This window comes from Elephantulus edwardii, unplaced genomic scaffold, assembly GCF_000299155.1.
Source record: "Elephantulus edwardii isolate Elephantulus edwardi_28Jun2011 unplaced genomic scaffold, EleEdw1.0 scaffold00014, whole genome shotgun sequence".
Taxonomy (NCBI): Eukaryota; Metazoa; Chordata; class Mammalia; order Macroscelidea; family Macroscelididae; genus Elephantulus; species Elephantulus edwardii.
Window position 1 is genome coordinate 25,533,834 of NW_006399764.1, and position 20,464 is coordinate 25,554,297.

Genomic DNA, 20,464 nt, shown 5'->3' on the forward strand with positions numbered 1-20,464 from the left:
CAGAGAAATGCAGCCACGGGAACAAGGACTGTGAGATTTCTGTCCATACTGGTCATGTCTGTAGGGGCGAGATCTTCATAAAAGACATCATGCTGGAAAAGAAAGGAAGCTCCAACATGATATGGACAATAGGCTCGGCCACAGTGGACACTATGGAGCTGGCACAGGGCTGTGGAAGGTTTTCATACACTGTGTATAAGGTCCGCATGAGTTAAAAGGCACCTAACTTAACATCGTCTTTTAATTAAAAGACATACTGCAATGGGAAAGTCAGCTGTTAGGGACCTGTCCAAAGTACTGGAGAGCACTGGTGTCACTCTGGAGACTAAGGTGCACGTGATACAGGCCATGGTCTTTGCTATCACTTGCTATGCATCAGAGAACTGGTCAATGATTAGAGAGGAAAGAAGGAGAATTGATGCCTTTGAGCTGTGGTGCTGGAGAAGAGTACTGAATGTACCACGGACTGCCAGGAAAACGAATAGGTTCACGATGGAGAGAGTGAAACCAGGCTGCTCCCTGGAGGCAAGGATTCTGAGGCTTCGTCTGACGTACTCTGGACATGTTGCAAGGAGGGACCATTCCTTGGAGGAGGACATCATGCTTGGAAGAGTGGAGGGGCGGCGCAGGAGAGGAAGACCCTCGATGAGGTGGATTGATTCAGTGACTAGGGTAACTGGGGTAGGTATGTCAGAGACAGTGCGATTGGCACAGGATAGAGCAGGGTTTAGGGCTGTTGTACATAGGGTCGCTATGAGTCGCAAACGACTCGACGGCACATAACAACAACAACATAGTTTAAACTGAATGATCTCTTTGATCAAACTTTGATTCTACGTGGCTTTACTTGAGTTCACATGAGAAGGAAAAGGCCTGTACGGCAGACAAGAACTGAACATATTTGTTACAGTCAGCTCTCTTGGATGTTAATGTTAATGCTGTTTTACTTTCACAAAAGTGGGGCTAAAATAATGATCAAAGAGAAGGAAATGCTGAAATGTTTTCCGAGATGACTAGAATGGAGAACTTTGAACTTGAGAATATATTATTATTGACATCAAATAGATCAGATTATTAAAACGATCAATAGCCTCCTGACCTGCTAAAAATGAGTAGGACCTAAAGCCTGTGGTGATGAGGATAAAACACGACGGCGTTCAGTATGGATTATCCCACAACACAAGGAAAAACAAAATCTTCACACATGGCTGTATTTTAAACAAAATCATAATAAACAGAGAAAAGACTGAAGTCATCAGTGATTCATTTGATTTAGGTACATAATCAACATCCGTTAAAACAGCAGGTAAGAAACTGGCAAATGGCACTAGACAAATGTGCTGCAAAAGGGCTCTTTATTTGTTGTTGTTGTGAAGTGCAGTCGAGTCGCAGGCGACTCACAGCCGTGTTCAAAAGATGCTCCGTGAAGACAGAGGTCTAACTCAGCCAGGCCATGTGACTTCCAAATACCGCATACACACGGAAACGTCAGACAATGCACATGTATGTAGAAGAATCGATGCACTTGAATTACAGTGCTGGCCAGGAACACTGAATGGACTGCCAGAGAATGGAAACTCTGCCTTAAAAAAGGTACAATCAGAATGTTCCTGAAGGCAAGGATGGTGAGACCTCATCTCTCTTACTTTGGGCATATTATCCAGACAGGTAAGGGTTAGTGTACCTGGAGAAGTACGTTATGACTTGGTAAAAGACACTGTCGGTCGGAAAGAGAAAGAACGTCAACGAGATGAACTGACAGCTGCTTTAACCACAGGCTCAAAGACAGCAGTGACTGCAGGGATGGCACAGAACCAAGAAGAACCTGCCTGGTGGTGAACAAGGTCTCTATGTATATGAAATGACACAGGGAACATGCTAACAATACAGACATCATTGTCACCATCTCCCTTCACCATTCAAATTAAATACTAGCAATAAAATTATTCATAAAGGCACCCTGCACAGATTTCTAATTTATAGTCATCATATATTTATTTCCACCCTGAGAGCTATAAACACATAAGCATGCCAAAGATCATCACTATGCAAGGTATTTTCCTTACGCTGTACTTCGGGTTTTAGCTTTGATCACAAGGCAATTTAATTCTACGCCATTCAAAACTCTAAAGAACAAAATCAATGCTACTACTCCTTTTTTAAAGTAACCGTCAGTGTTCTGCTCTGAGGTCTTGAGAAGCAGGGACAATGGTCTCATCATTCAGGGCCACGCTCCCAACATTCAGATACCTCCTAAAAGAAAAACTCCCAAGTAAAACTAAGACACAACACAACTAAATGGCAAAACGGGCAGGAGAGTGCACAGAGAGTAAGATGAATTCATTCCACCTGTCTGGCTGTAAGCTGGTTCAAGAGTCTTGGGGACAGGGGAGCTCTGGTGGCCTAGTGGTAAGGAGCTGCAACTACAATCCCAGAGGCGCACGGTTCAAATCCACCGGATGCTCTGCTGGGGAAGGAGGGGCAATCTCCTCCTGTACCAGTCAGATCTAATTTGATGGTACACGCACACAAAATAATAAAATAAAATAAAAAAATAATTTTAAAAAAAAGAGTCTTGAGGACAATTCCAAGAGGAACTGGCATCCTCAGTGGAGATTCTAGATAGTGTTCAGTGCCACGTCTGCAGGAGCGCCTGGTACAGAGCAGAAACTCTAGCTTGTCAGAGGGAAGGATGTGGGGGTGAGAAAGAGGGAAAAAGACCTGATCCTATTTAAACAGCTGAGTATGTGTACACCTCCTTCACCGGGGCCCGTGAAGATCCTCTGCATGGCCTATTACTTAGATTACTTCTCTCAAGGGTCACAAAATGAGACTGGGGAGGAAAGCAATGCCACATCGTGAGCCCTCTGTGGACCTGCTCTGTTGAAATAAGTGGCATTTTCAGGAGATTCCTGAGTATGGGAACTCATGCTCTCACTCACTGCCATCGAGTCAGAAGCAAATGATCCTCCACTGGTGTCTCAAAAAGGTGTCAATCACACAGGGGGAGACTGTCCCCCACAGATGCTCCCAGAGAATCTTTCTCCTGTGGATTCAACCGCCAGAGAAGGGCCACATTTGGGTTTAGCAATGCAACTCTCTCCAGATCCGGACTGACACGCCATTCAGCGGGTTCCACTGCAAGTCAGTGCTGAAGTTGAATACAGATTTAAAATCAAATGGTGCTTCTAATGGTACAAAACCCATAGGGGCCTGATCTATAAATAAGCAAGCTGTCACCAGTGTCATAACAATAAAGTCAATCTGTAATGGCCGTCAGGTATGCGCACAGTTCAATAGTCACAGGTTTAGTGTGAAACCTTGTCCACCTTTCTACCATTGCAACTTCCAACACAGACTCAACTGTAGGCCACCCCTGAGATACCATACAAGACACACTCAACTACAGGCCGCCCCAGCTACCATACAACACTGCTTTGACAAGACTAAACATCTGCAAATGATACGGTCAACAAATTTCACTCTTAACACTTTTTGCTTGTTTGTTTGTTTTTTCCCTCTTCACACTTTTAAGTAGTACATATTATTATGAATAAAATGTACACATGCTCACAACATCCCTAACTGTGATGCATCTTAATTTGAAAATGTTTTAAATCAGGGACAATCTGAATCTAATGCAGCTACTATAAATGCAGGGCCTGAGTGTAGAAGAAACTGCAAAGGAAAGACTGGGAATAGAGTTGAAAGTGGAACCTGCACACAGAATCATGTGGACAATCTTATCTTCCCACTGGATTAAACACGTGCAGGGGAGGCTGGGAGAATGAAGACACTAACACAGGTCACTTACAGCTGTCCACGCCTTTCTTCTGCAGCGGGCACAGAGCCATCCATCAGAAACCTCCTGAGAAGGGAGACCATAACAACCTAAAAAATAAGAGTGTGCACCCGTACATTAGCTCTTCTGCCCCTTTGAAATAAGACACCCAGTAAGTAGACCCAAGACAACTGCCGACCAAAAGCATCTGACTCCTACTGTCTGGAACAAAACTCAAGCAAGACTATCTCAAAGATGTTTGTGGTACTGAGGCTGCTTAATCAGTAGACTACTGTCCAAGGAACTAGAAGAGTGGGAGGCTTAGTGTTTACTAATGTCCACAACAGCTGTCACTCATATATGGATGACAAGTCTGTAATGGGAAATAACAAAATTATAGAACAAAATGCCCTATCTCGTCATTCATCCGTGCAGAACAAAGTTCTGAAAACACTGCAATCCAGGGAGCAGAATTTGTGACAGAGATAATAAATAACCTACAAAATCTAATTTTATAAATAACATTCTCAAAATGCATTCGCTTTCACTTCAGCACCAAGGCTGAAGGATTAACAACCCTGGGTCAGTGATGAAAGCATATCTTCAATTCAACTCAAGACTTGCAGGCCCAAAAGCAACGAGCCAAGGAGATGGTTATGATATACATGTTATGTAACTTCAGAAAAAAAGAGGACTTTAGGATTTAACTAAAGATTTTAAGAAGATAAGTTGCTGTAATATCTGGAACGGGAACAGAAAACAACATAAGTATAATTAAGCAAAGGAAAGCCTCTCATCATTAGCCAGGTTAATTCATTGTGGCTACATGACACAGTCACATAAACTACGGTGACTAAGTAAAATAGTTAGCTGGAGTAGAAGTCAAAATTAATTGTGCACTTTCTTGTGCATTGGCACTTTGCCTCACGCATATATTTAGCAATAAGCAGGGAATGTAAATATGCATGCATGATTCAAAACAATTTAAACCAAAAATGGTCACTGTAATTATATTTCAGCCATATAATAATCCTTTGTAAAAACAAGTAGCATCTAACTAGTTTATAAATATATTTACATAGATGACAGGGAAGCTACTTCAAACATAAACTAAGCAGAGTGTTGCTGCTGTTGTTGTTGTTGTTGTTAATTGCCTTTGAGTCGAGCACAACTCATAGCTACCCTATGAACAAAAGGCCTGAAGCCCCTCTACAACTATCGACATTTATCAAAGTTCACAGAATTTCTGGAGGCATGTTATATAGGAAGTGGATGCTACTCCTGCTTCTAAACCTGTCAGAGTATGTTATTGTTGTTATGGGCCACCGAGTCACCTGTGACATATAGTAGCTCGGAACGCTTCCCGGTCCTGAGCCAGTCTCACTAACTCAGGCATATAAAAAAACCAATCTCTATGTTTTCTCTCATTAGATTTACAGCCTCTGAAAACCCAGTAGAGGGTCAGTCATGGGTCAATTCCATCTTGATAGCAATGGGTTTTAGAGAGTATGGAGGAGACAGACCATGTATTAGTGGATTAATGAAATATGTAATTCGGTAAGTCCTAAAACAAGAGTTGTTGGATGTAACAAATCTCTTTTACTTATTGCAGAGGATTTATGAGGCAGGTACGTTAAATTGTATTTATCATTTATTCAGTTTTAAAAAAAAAATCCAAAACTGAGTTAGCAAAATCAAAACTTCCTGAAGGAAAGAATTTATAATGACTTGACCCAAAGGCAACAGAGAATTCCCTATGTTTATAAAGAATAAAATCTGCTGAATTAGCCCTGTCTTAATTATCAAAAGCATCAAAGGAATGTCCAATTCTCTTTACTAAAAGAAACTACAAGTGAAAATATCCATCAAACCAAACTCAGAGAGTCAAATTAACTTTTCAAAACCATTTAAAAAGTCATTAAAACTCAAGCCACTAAAAGGCACTCCACGGTGGCAATGAGCTGCTCTTACTGGGTATCCTGGCTACCATGGTGTTACCAATTAACAAAACGGATACTGAAGGAAGGGTGCTTGGACATCAAATACAGTAATAAAACAAAATAACCCTGTCCTCCATTGGTACTAAAGGAAAATGAAGAGAAAGTGATGACGGTTGTATGTACTCAACGTTTAGAGAAAAAGTTATCTTACGTCCAAAATTCCAATAGTTGAATGCAATAGACTGACACGTTGAAAGCATATAAAAGAAAAGGACTCAAAAGCCAGAATTGGCTGAACAATGAATTCATTTACTTGCATGAACCCGTACGTAGCACTTGGCGCAGGAAATCAGAAGGCTCGTGCCGTCTACTTCAAGGAAGGCACTGGCTGGAGAATGGTCTAGATTTTCTTCGCTATAAATAAAACACATCTCGGGAATGAGTGGCTTCGTCTTTTCTCTCAAAGGGATTACTTCTTCTGACTTTGTTGCCCATCTAGCTTCATTTTCTTCACTACTGCTGTCTGGCTGAAAAATAAAATAAAGGCACATGAGCGGAAAGCCCAGGGAAAGAAAGGTCTCTTCATTGGTTTTGGTCTGTTAGGTCCACTAGCAGCTGCTGTATCTTTCATATCCTGTACTTTCTCCTTTCAAGCCAACTCTTAGTATTGATAAATACTAGTTCTCAGACTCTCGCCCAGAAGAAGTTAAGAACAAGAAGGTCTGCTGTATGTCTATTCCTGAAAGAAACTGATGCGCTGTTGGGATCAGCGTCTTGAGAGCATTGTTTCTTCTGATGCTTTTGCTTGGTCCTTTAACCTATGTTCACTCACTGAAGAACATGACCTGGTTCCGCTTGAAGGAACATTTGCAAAGACCTTAGTTTAAATCTGGGGTAATAACAAAGGCTCTGGCTCATAGCAAGGTAGTAAGCGAGAACGACCTTGTGCCTCCTTCTAACTATGAAAGGACATTGTCCCAAATAAAACCGCCAGAGTGCCCTAAAATATACAAGGTTGATGTTTAGTTCAAAATCTAGTAAATGGACTATTTTGTGCTCTCCGGAGATCTATTAATTCATGGCTAAAAATGTTAAAATTAAAAGTCTGGAAAGGAAAATCAAGATGCTCTGTCAGTCACCAGTGCTACTTCAAATACACTGAATCAAACATGTTAATAACATTAAAGGGAAGAGACTCCATCCTCTATTTCCTGGAATCTAAAAGTGAAGACACATTCTCACACTGAAACATCTAAACAGATGAGCGTTCCCTTGACCCAGAACTCTGAGATGTGATCTTGAATGAAATGTTTCTGGTTCTATTAATGAAAACATAACCCAATCCCCAATATTCTTATCAGTGTACCTTATAACATATTGGACCTCAAAGGAGACTAAGTACTACCAAGCTACTAGATTCTGAAAGAACAATTTTGGCTGTTGGTGCTGAGAATGTGAGCCTCCATGAGGTGAGATGCCATCAGTACAACATGCATAACATGATGCAAAGACTCACATTCCATTCAGCTGATCAATGTCCATTTACTGGCCTGTCCAGTTTGGTCTGGTGTGACCTCTGTGTCTCCCATCCAGAGAGATGAGAAGAGATTGATCTTTTTATTATGTGAGAGTGATATTTTCAAAAATGAACACGAAAGTCAGTCTAAGCACCCTCAAAAGTTTCTACTGTTTTCACGCTGATAAAACAGAAAGAAAGGTTCGAACAGTCTCCTTCTTGACATAAACTAGGACTAGGCAAAGAGCAGGAGCTCTGGTGACCAAGTGGTAAGCAGCTGAGCGGCCACCCTAAACACAAGCAGTTCAAATCCACCAGCTGTTATGCAGGATTTGAAATTGCCCCATGCAATTTCAGCCTCTGAAAACAAAAACCTCTCGAGGGTTCGATCTCCATGGTACATGACAACAGGAGACAAAAATCAAAAGTCCCAGAGCTGTTGTATCTAGAGATTCTGCTTGTTTCCTGAGAGGCGATTAGCTATACTGTCTTCCTATGAAAGACAGCACAGAACCCTAGCGGTGTACTATGCTGCAGGTTGCACTGTTAAATGAAAAGTCAACTGTTCGAATCCAGACGAACCTCTGAGGGGACAATATAGGGCAGTCTACTACTATAAAGATTTACAGAATCATAAATCCAGTGAAGACTCATCACAGATCAAGAAACCAAAAGCCACGGGCATCTGAAAGCTGTCGCTGCATGAATTTTAATGTATTCCTTTGTCTGTGCCTCCTAATCCTCCAGGGACCGCCAGGTGGCCACTGGAACTTTCACAAACAATAGAGAACAGCTCTGCGTGCTCCCTCTTACCTTGTAGTAGGGCATGAGTAGTGTGCAGATAGCACAGTACGGCTCCATTCTGGCCACGACTGCATTGTAGTCTTGCTCAGCCCCGAAGTTGGGAGTCTCCGTCTGCCAGATGTGGACCAGAGGCTTCGCCCAGGACTCAGTTTCTACCAGCTGCATCTCAGGTGAAGGTGCCTCGGGCAACTCTTGAGAGAAAGAGCGTGAAAGGTGAGTGAGCAAGGACCCAGGAGAATACCCCAGACTAGGAGAGAAGTGAACATTACAAGGTGTGCAATGCCAGACACAAGCAACACTGCATTTTCCTGAGAGAACTTGGAAAGAAATGGAACAAAGGGACTCTGCCTCTCACTCTCCTCAGTCTTTAGAGATTCACGATGCAATTCCATTGTGGATGGATTTTCATTAGTCAGGGGCAGTGAACACCAACCAGCCAACTCTAACTATAAACTGAACCGCAGAAGCCCTCCAATCCACAGGAGTTTCCGAAGATATGTGCGAACCAGGAGCATCAAATGTCATCAGGTCGTTGACTCATGGGTCATAAGTGTCACAATCACTTGGTTATAAACAGTTGGTACTACATCACCACACACACTATATAACCAGTGTGTCTGAAACTGTGAGGATGGCACGGGACAGGAAAGAGTTCAGATCTGTGGTTCATAAGGTCACTGCGGCTTGTACTCGATGGCACCTAACAACAACAACAAAACAACATAATTACTAGCAAAATATTAACCATGATCATTTGCTTTAGAAGAGAATGAAATCCACAATAAACAGCTGGCCCATAGCAGGCTGAGGTAATGAAAAGAGTGACCACTGGCAACTTTCACATGGTCTGACTTCAAACACTGGTGGGACAGCGAATCTCCTAAAATATGTTAGGATTATCAAAAGTTAGTGTGAAATGGTCTCCAATTCCCTCAGAGATGGAAGGAATAGAAGTCTAGTGGTAAAGCCAAAAGAGTAAAAAGTCTCTGTGTTAGGGTTACGGTGGATGTGGCATGTGCTAAGCCAGCCACTCCAATTCTGTTCTCATCACAGAGCTTAGAATACAGTGGCCAAAGGCCAACGAATGACCTCTCTTCAAATGTCCCAACACTGCCCTTCCCCAGGGGAAAGTCTCACCCCAGCCCAAAGAGCCTTCACACCATCTCCAAGGCTCGCCTCACTGTGTATTACTGACTCCACAGTCACTCTCGCCTCAAGACCCAAAACCCCTCTCCTCTTCCACAAGCAATGCAGCAGCCCCCTACGGCAATTAGATCTTTTCCTTGCAGTGAACGCGTATCAAGTGTGAGGTCCAGTACCACACATGGTGCTGATAAATGACGACAGCTGTCAGAGAGAATCTCGAGGGACACAACCCAACACATGGATTATCATGAGGAAGACGAGGTTCCTAAAGTCAGAACTTCAGACATTCCTAAATTTGCCCAATTCTGAGAAAACGCAGGCTTCTTGCAAGCCACTTGAGAATCTTAAGATGGAGAAAGATCTTCAGAAGACTTCCATTCTACTTGTACTTCTACTCACCATTTAGACAGAAACTTCTTTCACTAAGTGATAAAGCATCCCAATTGGGGGAGGGGGAACGTTCACTGGTAACAGAGGTTGTTAGATACGCAGTTAGCACCTGTGTAGATAATGAGGTTTTTATTTTTAAATAAGTATTTTTCCGTTTATTTTCTATATAAGGCAGTTTAGAGTTTTAAAGAAAAAGTGTGTATGCAATGCATGAAAGAATCAAATCAACACACCTAAATGCATTCTATTCATTTAGTGATTGTTGTTATTACTGCGGTTACATACCATTGACTCAGAACTGACCCACAGATGAAATACCATTCAGAAGTTGTCAGAGGCAGGAAATCATATAAGAAGTGAATGCCCATTTTCCTCCCACAGAACGGCTGGTGGACTTCAACTGTGTGCCTCTGGGTTGGCAGCACGACACTTTATCACAAAGCCACCAGTGCTCCCTCTAGTTTGGGGATGCTGTTGTGACTGCTGTTTGCCATCAAGGCAGAACTGTCTTCAAAGAAATAACAGCACAGGAGGAGACTGCCACCATTCTACTGGGAAGAGGCTGGGGATTCAAACCACAAGCCTTTCTGACTGCAGTGCAGCTCCTTACCACGAGGTCACGAGAGCTCCCCAGGTTGGGAATAGAAAGTTTAAATCTAGGGCAAAAAATTTGTTCAGGGAACCCAAATAATTTTGGCAAAGAATATATAATGCTTTTAGTTGTACTCCAAAACAATGGTTATTAAATTACACTCAAAAGAGCTCTGATTTATGCCATTATAATGAACACATTTGTCTGTGCCAGTATAAAAAAATCATCACAGACACAAACAAAAATCAAGATTTTGGGAACTAAGATGAATGTGTACAAACGCTGTAATCTTAAGAGTTTGTCTAGAATCTTGAAACTCCGTTTCTTCATCTGTGAAATGAGTAACAGATTATATAGACTGCAGGGTTTAAAATAAACCGCATGAGAGGCTAGCCATAAAGCTTCTGGTGGCTGCCAGGCAAGTCTTTGGCCCCCACAAGACGAAGAGTTCCCCTCTGACATCCAGCCCAGAAAACAGCTTGTTTTAGTCATTAAGCCCAAAGACTAAACCTTTAAAATTAACAATTCCTTTTTAAAATCATAGATAATGAGAACAAATGATCAACAATTACCTTAAAATAAGGATGAGGATGTGAGGGGGACTAGGAACCAAGCTTACTGGAAAAAAGACAAGAAAAAATAAAAAATGTCCAAGCAGTACCAAAATTGGAACTAATATCACCGAATAACTTCTGAAGAAATTACTGACTGGCAACCTAAACTGCTGTGTAAACCTTCACAGAAAACCCAGGAAGACACTATTAAGGACACCGACAACAGAGATGAGGAAGTGAAAATCTCTGCAGATACTAACTGCATATATATGTGTGTATGTATTTTTTATCTAGTGCGTATATATGTGTGATAGAACGATTTTCATCAAAAGACTGCTCCAAAAAGAATGCCATAACTCCCCTTCTGATGGAAAAAGACAAGTGAGTCGTGGTGGTTCAGTGGATTATGTGTTGAGCCACTAACCAAAAACTCACTAGTCATGCTGAAGGAGAAAGATACAGCAGTTTGCTTCTGTAAAAATGTACATCTTGGGAAAGCCTACGGGACATCATGCTTGCACGGACAAAGCGTCACTACAGAAGAGGCAGCCCCTGGCTGAGATGACTGTGTGAGGGCAAATACTAACGCAACGCGGCCGGAGAGGATAAGAGAGCTGCCCCACCTTTTCCCTACAGAGCAGCTGCTGAGTTCCCTTAACAGCCAGACCTTACATCGCTCGAAACAATCCACCACCAGAGCTCCAGAAAAGCGGGACCACAGCCTGGGATAAGTATCAGTGAGCCATTTCCTAAACTACTAACTGGAAGCACTGGGCGCCCCCTTTTCCCACAAGAGATGGGGTAGGAGGTGCCCAAAACACCAGCCAGCACCAGACTGTCCCTGGCCAGTTTCCAGGAAGGAGAAAAAAAAATTCAGATTGTAATTTACCATAAAACTAAATTTTAAAATACATATATAAACTATCAGTCTGCACACTGACTCCTCATCTTGAGAGCAAGTAAATAAAAAGTGGACATAATCAGTAGAAATCAGAAAACGTGGTTCAAAATGTGGGGAAAAGTTGATAGACATTGTTTTTTTCACACCGGACCTTTCCCCTTTCACTTACCAACCCCTCCCTCCAATAATCAAATTGTGTGATTCTCTATTTGTGAAAAACAATGCGTATTACTTTAGTATGTACATCAGTATCATTTTTTTTAAAAAAGAAGACAAAAAGAGGGCGCTCTGGTGGCCTAATGGCAAGAAGCTGGACTGCAATCCCAGAGGTACACGGTTTGAATCCACCAGATGCTCTGCTGGAGAAGGAGGGGCAATCTCCCCCTGTACCAGTCAGATCTGATTTGACAGTACACACACACAAAATAATAAATTTTTTAAAAAAAGAAGACAAAAGTAAAGAAAATCTAATATGTATGTATATTGCTTTGATTTTAAAACAGATAAATATAGTATGCATTCAAAATAAAATTTTTAAAATTTATGTAGAAAAAAAATGTGGGATAATTCAGTGGCTTGTTAGCTGAGGCCAAAGTCCCAGAGTAAGGAAAGTGTGAACAATTTTTAGGAACTACAAAATGATAGGTTTCAATTGAATGGTGTGGAATCAGTTTCTTTTTAAAAAAAAGTCAAATAGTGACCTCCTCATACACTTTTTAGTCTAATCCAGTAATGACTGTTTCTCAGGAACGGGACAAGTCATGGAGTTCTAGTGAAAGCTGTCTCCCTCAACACTTCACACACGAAGTCAGAAGAATGGAAGTCTTGTCTGTCGGGTTACAATTCCAAAACTTTCAGCACATTTAGACATCTGATCGCCCGACCTTATGCCAAGCATCATCTACAGTGGGTTGGAGTTGGATTTTGAGACACTCAGAATGCAATCAAATTACAAAGCTAGCATATTTTTTTTGCCTCTAATTCAATCAAAACTTGACCCAACCACTAGCATAATAAGAGCAAGGCGGTTTTGATTTGTATCCTCTTGTTAGGGTAACAGGCAGTGCCACTGGGGCTTCCAACAGAACATACCCACAGAGACAGCAGGCTGAGCTGAGAAGGCCTGAGACTATCACACAGCTAAGTGGGAGATTACTACCCAGCCGATCTGAGAGCCAACGGCAGCTCATGTTTTACGTGCACATAACGCAGGGAAACACTGGCTGTGACCTATCAACACACATTCCATACCAATCGACTTAGTAATCTGCTGAACTGGCTGTTTTACTGCTTAAACAGACAGAAATATAACTGTGCTTATTATGAAAGTATAGCATTACCCCTAGCTAATGGGGAATGATTGAACAAGGAGAGGCAATCATTATGCAAAAATTAATAATGTTTGGAGCATAATATGCAGCAGTCCTAAAACGGGATTTGTTTTTCACAACTGGCAGAAAAAGGGACTCCATATGCAGGTGAAGGGTGTTCTTACACTTCACTCATCCACACTTGTCCTCTGAAATCAAAGGCCAGCATGAAGACAAGAGCGTGTCCCCTCACATGATGCCAACATGGATTTAAAGAAAATTCTAGTTTGAACAGAAAACTGTGAATGATCCAAGAAGGTCTTCTTACAGATGAGTAAACTGAGCCTCGGGAAAGGCTGAGCCCACACTGACAGTCAGAGAAAGGCTCTACCCCTGTCTACCACCAACACCCATGAACAGGGAGGCAAGTGCCCATTACTGTCTGAAAGTGCAAACAATTAGATGCTTTTAATATTCAGAATCATGTTTGTCTTTCATTTAATCACTGAAGTGACATTTGCAAAGTTCAGATCCATAAAGGACATCATGATTTTCTTTGCTCAACAGAGTCCCTTTAGTAAATTCTTGAAATACCAGAAGTAAAAAGTAAGACTGGTAAACCTGACACCGCTCCTTTTGTTTGACGATGACTGCAAAGTGCACGAGAGCCGGCCCCTAAGTGGTGCTGCTCCCAGCACAGGGACGCTTCCGCACGCTTGGCCCAGAGAATGAATGAGACCGCGTGATGCACACAGGAACCACTGGGATGTCAGCAGAGAAAACTTTGTTTTTAATTTTATTTTATTATTATTTTTTGTGCATGTACCGTCAAATCAGATCTGACTGGTACAGGAGGAAATTGCCCCTCCTTCTCCGGCAGAGCATCTAGTGGATTTGAACCACATACCTCTGGGATTGCAGTACAGCTTCTTGCCACTAGGCCACCAGAGCCCCTCTAACATCTTTAAAAAAAAAAATTAAAAAAAATAAACTGGGCAGCTGAGCCTTTGGAAAATAAACTGAAGACAAGTTTATAGGTCAAGTGCAACATAAACACCAGCATGGGTTTTTTTTGTGTGTGTGTTTTTTTTAAGTGAAATTCAAAATAAACATCTTGGGAGGGTGACAACTGTCAAACTTGAATTCCTGAGATTTCACTTCCGTGTGCTTAGGTGGATACATCACAACAACTGACATCCTAGGTTAAATGGGTTAAATAATGGCCCCGCACCAAGAATACGCTCTGATTACAGCAGCGACTTCCATCTCCTCCTGAATATTTAAATTTTTAATCCGTTGTTAAATGAATAGGCTGACTTTCCAAAAACCACATTACTGGAACAGTGTCTGAAAGACTTCCGAGCTAAGCCCAGGGCAGCAGACACTGTAAAGATAGGGATCGGGGCCTAAGCTGTCTTTAATTTCAAAGAGATGCTTAACAGCTCATTACCACTTGGCTTCTGCTGAACTGCTAATTTATGAAGTTACTCAGACATTGCTCAGATGTTGTTCAGAGGAAAGCAGAGTCATGACTGTGGCTTTCATCTGAGTCCCCTCACTATTCACACTTGGAGATGGGGTCGCATGTACCGTGGGGAAGCACACTATAGATGGGTATCTGAGTCCTTCCACCGTTCTTATTATTATGCTAGAAATGAGAGAATTACCATTAATGGCTTCTATGTAAAAACGGGATCCAGTGATGGCTGGCTCTTCAGAAAATGTTGAAGACTTCTACATAAAAATGGGTTCCAACAGTGATCAGCCCCTTTGAAGACCTAACAGAAGAGGCCAACCATGCTTCATTCCACTTCAGTGCACTGACGACGGCCCAGTAACCAGCCTGGGGACAGGGAGGTAGGAGCCCTGACCACATTAAGAAAGGCTCGCATTTCAAACCAGAGAAAAGCAGGGGAGGACAAATCTTGAAGGAACCCAAGCAGACCCTAGCATGGAGACCATGTAAATGCTCCGAGCAGCAATGCTGCAGGAAGATATGCCCTCTCAAGCCTATGAGACAAGTTTGCTAGACTAATCCATTTCGAAATTTTTGGAAGCTGTACAGAGAAACAGTTTCCACAGAGAATAGAACGTTGGAAAAAAAGAAGACGTTAACAAAAGCAACATTATTTTCATACATTTCATGACTTCTACTACAGAGACACACTTCATACTTCTATTTGCTCAAACCAGAATTCTACTCTGGGTTGGCTGCATAGAAAATAGTATTCTTCCTGCCTGGACCCTGCATCCACCATAGCTATATAAATTAAATTTGAGATGTGAAAGAAGACAATAAATAAATAAAAAGACACCCACTAATGATGGCCACTGTGATATATTCATGAAACTAAACACAAAGCTTGAATCCAACATTCGTGTCACTCCTCTGACAGCGTCTATGCCTGGTAGTAAGGGAGCTGCAGGCTAACAACACACAACTTGAATCTACTCGCTTCATCACTCCAGAAAGAGGATTTCTTCTCACGTGATCTACTGTGCAGGAAAACCGACTGGAGGATCAGCTATGAGTTGGCCCCAACTAAATGGTACACAACAACAACAGCAACATACATCCACGTGATCTTCACTAAGGAGGAAGAAAAATCACAAGCTTTTTATAGCTTCCAATCTGAACAGATCCTTTTAAAGATGGAGAAAGTGGGTTTCTCCTAATGCTCAGAGACATTTACAAGGAATAAAAGCTGGTCAGTGGTCTGATCTTTAATTGAAGGTAACAATACGGTACATTTTTTTTATTATTATTATTTGTGTGTGTGTGTGTGTACCCTCAAATCAGATCTGACTGGTACAGGAGGAGATTGTTCCTCCTTCTCCAACAAAGCATCTGGTGGATTTGAACCACTCACCTCTGGGATTGCAGTGCACCTTTTTGCCAGTAGGCCACCAGAGCTCGCCTATGATACATTTTTTAATCACCTTAAAATGTACTACATACAGGCGAGCTCTGGTGGCCTAGTGGCAAGAAGCTGCACTGTAATCTAAGAGGTGCAAGGTTCAAATCCACCAGGTGCTCTGCTGGAGAAGGAGGAGCAATTTCCTCCTGTACCAGTCAGATCTTACTTGACGGTACACACAAAAAAGTAATAAAGTTAAAAAAGAAAGAAATCAGTTTTAGTTAAAAATAAATAAAATAAAATAAAATTTTTTAAAAAAAAAGTACTACATACAATGGACCACGCTCAGCCATAAAGAATAAGGGTGTTCTGAGCCTACAAAACAGAAGAAATGTAAAAAGAGCTTGCTGGATGAAAGAAGTCAGTCATTAAAAGAGAAACAGTATGATCCCACTAATAAGAAAAACTTAGGCTAGGAAACGACAAACGTGGAGGGACCGAAGTTGACTGGAGGCGAGCAGACGAGGCAGAAGGGGGTAAAGACCCACATGCTCGAGGCCACCGAAGCCCGTCGGGATGATGACGTCATCCAGGATGGTGGACAGATATGCGGTAAACACAACTATGTCACTGAGCTGTGAATGAGAAGACTGTGAGCGTCAGATGTCTTGTACACATTTGTCTAAAACAATAAACCACAACTTAAAGGCAGGGCTCGAAAAAGAGCTTTGGAAAAGGCAAGATGACACGTGTTCCGGCAGCAGCCAGCACTGGTGACAGGCGGTCAGCTGCAGGGTGCCCGTCACAGCTATCCAGTTAAGAGAAAGGACTTTGCAGCACAACACTAGGATGGCGATGTGCGGATTCCTACTCACAGAAGACTCACTAAACTTAAATGATTCACCTTAAACTTAAAGACAAGGCAAAGAAACCTGGGATGTGTTAACGCTGTTGTCTGTCATCCAAGGAGCAGAAAATACTGACTGATCCTACTCCTTCAAGAGAAACAGGTAGACTGGTAAACAATACGGTCTTCATCCCACAAGCGATCGTTTCAAATAAGAGATCCCACGGCCTCTTGTCAGGAAGTTGAGTGTCAACCATGATCTCTTACTGGTACGCTTCTGCCACACGTTCCCATTCCTCCCACGTCAACCTGGCAACCGCTCTGCTCAACACCATGTTTTCACCCCAGTTATGCCAACAAGTAGCTGTACAAACACCGGGCAATCGCCCGAGCTCACCTTCGTCACTAGCTGCCTGCTGCTTCACCACCGTCATGAGGGACCGGGCGGGAGGCTTGCTGAGGGGATGGCGACGGCTCTTGGCAGTCTTAGTCGTCCCGTGTACGCTCTGGTGACAGACAGGGAAGAGGAGAGAGGGTCACAGTCACGATTAGTTACTAAAGATACAAAGTTCACGGTGATGGACAATGACTTCATTCCGAAGAAACCCTGGCATGTGTTTGCATACTTGTTAAAGACCCAGCCTTTTCATTTACCTCTTTAAATGCTTTTTAAAACAAATTCCAAAAAGGCGAGCTCTGGCGGCCTAGTGGCAGGAAACTGTACTGCAATCCCAGAGGTGCGCGGTTCAAATCCACCAGATGCTCTGCTGAAGAAGGAGGAACAATCGCCTCCTGTACCAGTCAGATCCAATTTGACGGTACACACATAAGAAGAATTCATTATAAAAAAAAAATCCAAAAAACCCCAACAAATTCCATTTATAGCCTCAGAAGGCCACCGGAGGGTCAACTGTGAGTCAGTTCTGATGTAAAGGCCGTAAGTATGAGGCTCTTCACAGGAGCAAATTGTCTCCTCTTCCTCACATGCAACAGCTGGCGGTTCCAACACTAACCATTTAGTTTGCAGTTAGACAAGTGGACCACCCGTCCTCACTAATACAAGAAAACACTGGACAAAATGATATAAACATGAAAAAAGGAGAGCTTGATCACAAGGGTTGTTTGGCACTTGGTGTCAACAAAACATGACCCATTCACAATTCTGGACGAGGGGCACCCCGAGTGCACGAGCCGTGGCAGCACCACCCCGTCTCCGGAGCTGCCAGTGTCGGCTCTGGGAAACGATGGAGCAAAGCCCTGGTGGGATAGCATTTTCCTTGGAAGTAAGGAAACTCAGAAGGATTCTATTACTGCTTTTAAGTTTACAGAATTTGACTAAATACAACTGAACTGGCCTTTGGCAAATGTCCTTTCATAAAGAATTCCAATTTAATCCTACATAAAATTGAGGTGTAAATTTTGTTCATGGTACATGAATACTCAACATTCAAACTGCCTTTAGACACGTCCTCAATTAAGTTAGGCCATGTTCTTGTATTCATATGTTTCTGACAGATGGACAAATGAGTAGATCGGATGATCTTTGTGTCAAGTGTAATGCAAAAGCATGAATCATTTTGAGAGTCATAGGACCTAGTCAGAAAATTACTATTTGACTTGTCATCTTAAGGCATCTTGGAAGTCAGGAGTTCAAATCTACTGTCCTGACCCAATCCCACAGCCAGTGCTGGATCTGAAAGGGCCTGGGGAGAAGGAGCAGGAGCAAAGAGGAAGGGGTGCCTGGCGCCCAGCCTCCTCTGTGGACATTGAACAAAGTCACACAGGTCAAAGTGACCACCATACAATTCTGCGCACACAATTCACTATCACCTGACCTACTCAAATGTATGTCAAAAAGGTTTAATACTAACATTATGCTAGATCCCAATGGCTTCAAACAATTACATCTTGATGTTTATCCTAGAACATCAAGAAACAGGAAGGATCTTTCCAGAACATCAGAATAGGAAGCTGGTAACCGAAAGACTTGAAGAGCTGAGTGACACTCAGCCACTGTGACGGAGCACTGTGATCGAAGGTTCCACAGATGAATGCCGGACTAGACTAAAAGGACTTGACTTGGAAACATTCTGGGCAAGTTATCAGGGGGGTTGGTTTCTGAAGAAAGACATAATATTTGGTAAAATAAAGAGTCCATTAAAAAGAGGCAGGTCCTCCAGAAGATGGATTGACACAGTGACTGCAGGGATGGGCTGGGCAGGGCAGAGCTGTTGAGGATGGCACAGAATGGGCAGCGTTTCACACTGCTGTACACAGAACCGCTATGGGTTGGAGACGGGTCAGCGGCACCTAACAACAGCATACTTTGAGAGAAAGAAAGGACTCTGAGGGACGCCAGGGCTCTCTGTGGGAGGAAGAAGCCAGAGAGAAGTCAATCAGCTTTTGGAACTCAGGTCCATGAAGACAGTGGGCTGGTGGGGATTCACAGGCAAACGTCACAGGAAGAAGCCTGGGCCCTGATATAAACTGTTGACAGCAGGATGTCAGAGTTCTGCGGGCAAGCCCATCCCAGCCCCATTAACCCCGCAAGGGCTGAACCACCAGAGCCAGGCATCAGCATCCTGGCTGAGACGCCACAAGGTCATTCTGAAGGACGTTACCTGCTGAGTAAATGAGGCAAAGGTTGCATGGAAACTTTCAAAGCTATTTGTTCAACCTCATGTGAATACACAATTTGATTTTTAAAAACTTTTTTTAAATGGGCAAACTAAGCTCCCATATGAAGCCAGGGGTTCCAAGCTCTCTGAATGCTACCTTGTGAGGAGTTTGCAAGAAGCTACCTCCCAGGCATCTATCTAAGGAAACACGATTAAGATGCGTACATGTGAAATGTTACTTCTTTCTGCCCTCAAGCAAGAGTTCAGTGCACAGCATGGTGTTTTCAGAGAGGGCTCTCGACATACATAAATCCAGTAAGAACAGAAGTACCACATACATGAGGAGGTTTGAAGCCATTTTTCTCTCCACTGGGGTCCATCGGGACCTCTCCGGGTTCCAGGCTACTCGCGCGGCTCTCCACGTCACTCTCATCTCCCTCGGTCCACGCACTGTTACTCTCGGTCGCTGAGGAGCACGACTCGGATGACCCTGAGAGCCGGGAGGAGTCGGCGTCCTTGAACATCACCGAGGCCTTCTGCGAAGTTACGGTGTCACCAGCCTGCTCAGTTTTCATTTCCTCCGTCACTGATGAGTCGTCTCCTGAGGGATGGAGCAGGACACCATGAGTCGACCGTCTACTGAATCATTTAAATGACTCTCAATTGCATAACAACCTTCCAACCTCCCGTACCTTTCCACAGGTAAGACCTCAAGGTGAAATCTCAGACTTTGGCAAAAGGGAAAAAAAAAGCCCTACAAAACAAGATATTAAAAAGAGCACCACTACAGTGCATCACCATAAGACAAGCCAGAGAAGAAACAGCAGTGAATTTTTCCTAAAAATTTGAATCTTTTCTATAATGGACTATCCTCTAATGCAGGAATTTGGATCCCGTGAGGAAGGAAGCTAAGAGCCGCTGCTAGTAAACCAACCAGACTCAAAGGATCACGAGGGCAGTGCAGATGCAACTATTTCCTATCAGTCAGCTGTATTTCCCATCCTATTACATTTTCCTATTACTTCCTATCCTCCAACAGTTATTTCCTATCAAGCACCCATTATTTCCTGCACTAACCTCCTATCAAAGCCGGCATGTAACAGGAGAAGATTCCAGGGAACAGCACATCTTCCCTTCCCGCCCCTACCCTTTCTCTACTTGGCTTGTGCGTGCTTGCACACGTATGTTCACCACTATTCACTTGCTC

The 20,464-nt window shown here is 42.9% G+C and overlaps 1 protein-coding gene across 1 annotated transcript in view; it reads right to left on the reverse strand.

The window, feature by feature from the left end:
• Positions 1 to 20,464, reverse strand: part of KDM4C (lysine (K)-specific demethylase 4C) — a 311,865-nt gene that overhangs the window by 122,175 nt on the left and 169,226 nt on the right. The window contains exons 10-14 of the mRNA XM_006881356.1: positions 19,596 to 19,858; positions 17,037 to 17,145; positions 8,051 to 8,232; positions 6,035 to 6,248; positions 3,815 to 3,891 (exon numbers count right to left, since the gene is read on the reverse strand). Coding sequence (XP_006881418.1) covers positions 3,815 to 3,891; positions 6,035 to 6,248; positions 8,051 to 8,232; positions 17,037 to 17,145; positions 19,596 to 19,858 — 845 coding nt within the window. The remainder of the gene's footprint in view (positions 1 to 3,814; positions 3,892 to 6,034; positions 6,249 to 8,050; positions 8,233 to 17,036; positions 17,146 to 19,595; positions 19,859 to 20,464) is intronic.